The sequence below is a fragment of the Sinocyclocheilus rhinocerous genome, unplaced genomic scaffold (assembly GCF_001515625.1).
Source record: "Sinocyclocheilus rhinocerous isolate Xijiao unplaced genomic scaffold, SAMN03320098_v1.1 scaffold1148, whole genome shotgun sequence".
NCBI lineage: Eukaryota > Metazoa > Chordata > Actinopteri > Cypriniformes > Cyprinidae > Sinocyclocheilus > Sinocyclocheilus rhinocerous.
In genome coordinates this window covers 1,260,494-1,263,933 of record NW_015664019.1, presented here as the reverse complement: position 1 = coordinate 1,263,933, position 3,440 = coordinate 1,260,494, and the positions used below count along the sequence as shown (strand labels likewise).

The following is a 3,440-nucleotide window of genomic DNA, read 5'->3' as shown; positions in this document are numbered from 1 at the left end:
ATGAGCTTTGTAAAAATCGACGCATTTCAGAAAAGCGGGGCATAGAGGAGAAACATTAATGTACAGTATGTGGAAAATAATGTGTTTTTTTTAACCTTAAACCGCATAAACACATTTCATTACACCAAATACACAAAATAATGTTCTTTTTAGCAACATCACTTAGCAACCCTTTAAAGGAATAGTTCACCCAAAAATGAAAGATCTGTCATCCTTTATTCACCCTCAAGTTGTTCCAAATCTGTATGAGGTTTTTTCTTCTGTTCAGCACAAAAGAAGATATTTTAAAGAATGTTGGCAACCAAACTATTGACGGTAGCCATTGACTTTCATAGTATGGGGGGAAAAATACTATGGAAGTCAATGGGTACCATCAACATTCTTCAGAATATCTTCTTTTGTGCTTGACAGAAGAAAAAACTCATACTGGTCTGGAATGACATGAGGGTACCTAAATTATAAGATAATTTGTAGTTTTTGGTGAACTATGCCTTTTAAAAATATACATTAATCCATATTAAAATAATAATAATTTCCAATATAGTTAGGTAGTTTTTTGATAGTAACAGACAGTACAGAGTCTTGACTACTTCATAAATAACTTGTAATCTTTCAGGCTTCCCCAGACTCTTGCTACTAGACATTTAACCAATTTAGAAAGCTAACCATATTTTGAACTGATAATAAATAGATTATGATCCAGGTTGAAGTTTTAAAAAGGGATGACAATACCTTTTGAATTTATAGATGAGGAACACGGCTAAACCCACCACCACCACAGAGAGGAGCATGAGCATAGCTGAGCCGCTGTGATTCTCACTTGTGTCCACTAGAGGCGCTAGACGCAGGGGAAAATAAAACAGGCAACTGTTGTCAGTGCACACAGTCTGGCACGATTCCAGCCCTCCTATTAATAAACCGTCACACATCTCTAAAATTAAAATCTCTCAATCTTTATAGAAAAGAGTTCATTATGCAATCAATGTCATATGGGAACTGTTCATCTAAAAATGATAATTCTGTCATTATAAACCATCTGCAAGCCTCCTCTTGTTGATATCCAGAAGAACAGTGTTTGATTCTAGTTCATTACCTGCTGATAAATGGGCAGCGTATACTGTGATCTGGACTCCTGGTCTGAGTGTGAACTGAACCAGATTCTGATTCAGAGCGCTGAGAACCAGTTCTGAGAGCTGAAAGCAAAATCACACATTCATCATATTCATACCACACTGGATGAGAAAACACTGCCTTGCATATGATGCATCCAAATCTGTTAAATTAAATTACATAAGCAGTCACAAAAAGAAATAAGACATTCGTGTCCCGTAGGTATTTGATTTCCCTGGTTCTGAGTCTGGTGAGTCCTGATGCATTGAGGCAAAGCGTGGGCTCGGGATGTTGTTTGTCGTACGTGAGCCTGTACCACACTGAGAAGACGTTTCAGCATAAATCAACTCTATCACCTTCACTCACAAATACAGATATATGACATAGGAGGGGGATCTCATTTAGGCCTAACATCTCTCTCCTCTCTCTCAAACACACTGTAGCGTCTGGACCAATCAGACACACCATTTTTCCATTCCTTATTTCTCTCCTCTTTACTGCTTAAGCTTTAACCCTTTTCCTATACCAACTGTATGCGTGTGTGTGTGTGTGTTTATGTGTATGTTAGACCAGTTTAATTGTTTATGTAGTATGTTAGACTAGTTTAAGTGTTTATGTAGTTAATAAAGTCTTACTTGTATCACACTTGACGTTGGTCATTGTTTGCTCATAACTGCAGATTTATGCTACAGGCTCTGTGTAGAGTTGTACAGTAAGAAAGTTATTTCCCTTAACCAGGAAATTAACGCTCTTAGAATTGACAGACAGTTGACCCTGAGAGGTCAAGTAAATATCTACAGCGGATCTAAATATTTATAATTAATTATAACTAGTTATGATTAATTATTCATATTTCCCCATGAGCTGATTCGCTACAACACACAGAGCCCTTGACTGTCAGGCGCTTTTATGTATGCATAAATCTTGAAAGCAGATTTTTGGAGATTTCCCTCCCCAAATAAAGCCTTGTTTGTTTTTGTGCTCGATTATGGCAGATCATGTATTTAAGGGTCATTCTGGAACAGGTGCTTCCAGATTTAAAATTTTTAAAGTACTTTTTGTTTTGTTTTTTCTCTCTGTCAGAGTGTGTTTCAGTGTTAATAAATGGCACTGCGACATTTCATCTTAAATTAATATAATTTAACATGGGTCAGGGTATAATTATGCCTACAGAAAGGTGACACGGTTTATGGTAAAAAGATTGACAGTTTAATTTGCCATGACAAGGCTGGTGCATAAAGTCATAAAATACAATGTACTTCTCACCTTTATTTTATGCCTAAATTTATAGAAATATCTTTTCAATAAAATACAATGTGCTTCTCAACTTTATTTTATGCCTAAATTTATAGAAATATATTTTCAATAATTATTTGTTTTTCATACAATCATTGTAAAAGGACTCACAGGAATTAAATATCTTTGCTTACTGACAAAGACAGCAAAATAAAATAAAATAAAATAAAAATTTCCTTTGAAATGTGCACTTTCTGAAATTGTGATAATTTTATTATTAAAGAAAAAAAAATTGAAGAAAAAAAATCAATTGATTAAAAAAAAAGGTTTTTGAACTCTAACTCCTTGTTGAAGAGCGCACTTTCTGAAACGGTGCTAACTTTATTATTAAAGAGTTGCTGTTTTTTCTTTTTTTTGGATGATGGATTAGTTTATTATGATTATAATAAATATGATGTTAACAGTTCAAGGAGAACTAGATTTAAGAACAATATATAATTAATTAATTATATTATAGAATTATATTTTATTAGTTTTAGAAAAAATACTAAGTATAAAACTCCAGCATATTAGCTCATTGAGATGTAGACATAATTTAGTCACTGTTAAAGGTGACTGTTTTTTTTCTTACTTTTTTTTGTTTTTCACAAACAACTCTTAAGCTTCATCTTGAGCATCAGATCTGAGTTCAGCGATGATAGTACTAAACTTCACATAAATATACTTCCTGTTCAAAGAATCCCTTTTTTTCCCCCTCTTTCTACCCAAGCTTCATTAAATCTATCTCATTTACTAAATGACTCCTGACTTATTTCTGCGCTCCTTTATTTCTTCATCGCTCTCACCTTCTGTCTCTCTCTCTCCTTATTTCTCACCCTTTTAAAATTAGACCATTCCATGAATAATTACTTTCTTTATGAATTGTACCAGGGTCAGTCAGTCTATTATATTATACTTTTTTAATAAGGCTATCTACACATTATACTTTGAACACGCCACCCTTGAATTGAGATTTATGAGGATCTGCAGTGAAAGGTCCATTGCAGATACAAGCTAGGTTTGGGCGAGAAAAAAAAAAAAAAAACAGAAAAGGG

The 3,440-nt window shown here is 33.9% G+C and overlaps 1 protein-coding gene across 1 annotated transcript in view; it reads right to left on the bottom strand.

Moving 5' to 3' along the window:
• The window catches only part of LOC107729347 (VPS10 domain-containing receptor SorCS1-like), a 202,173-nt gene that overhangs the window by 10,850 nt on the left and 187,883 nt on the right, over positions 1-3,440 (bottom strand). The window contains exons 24-25 of the mRNA XM_016539813.1: positions 1,094-1,193; positions 733-838 (exon numbers count right to left, since the gene is read on the bottom strand). Coding sequence (XP_016395299.1) covers positions 733-838; positions 1,094-1,193 — 206 coding nt within the window. The remainder of the gene's footprint in view (positions 1-732; positions 839-1,093; positions 1,194-3,440) is intronic.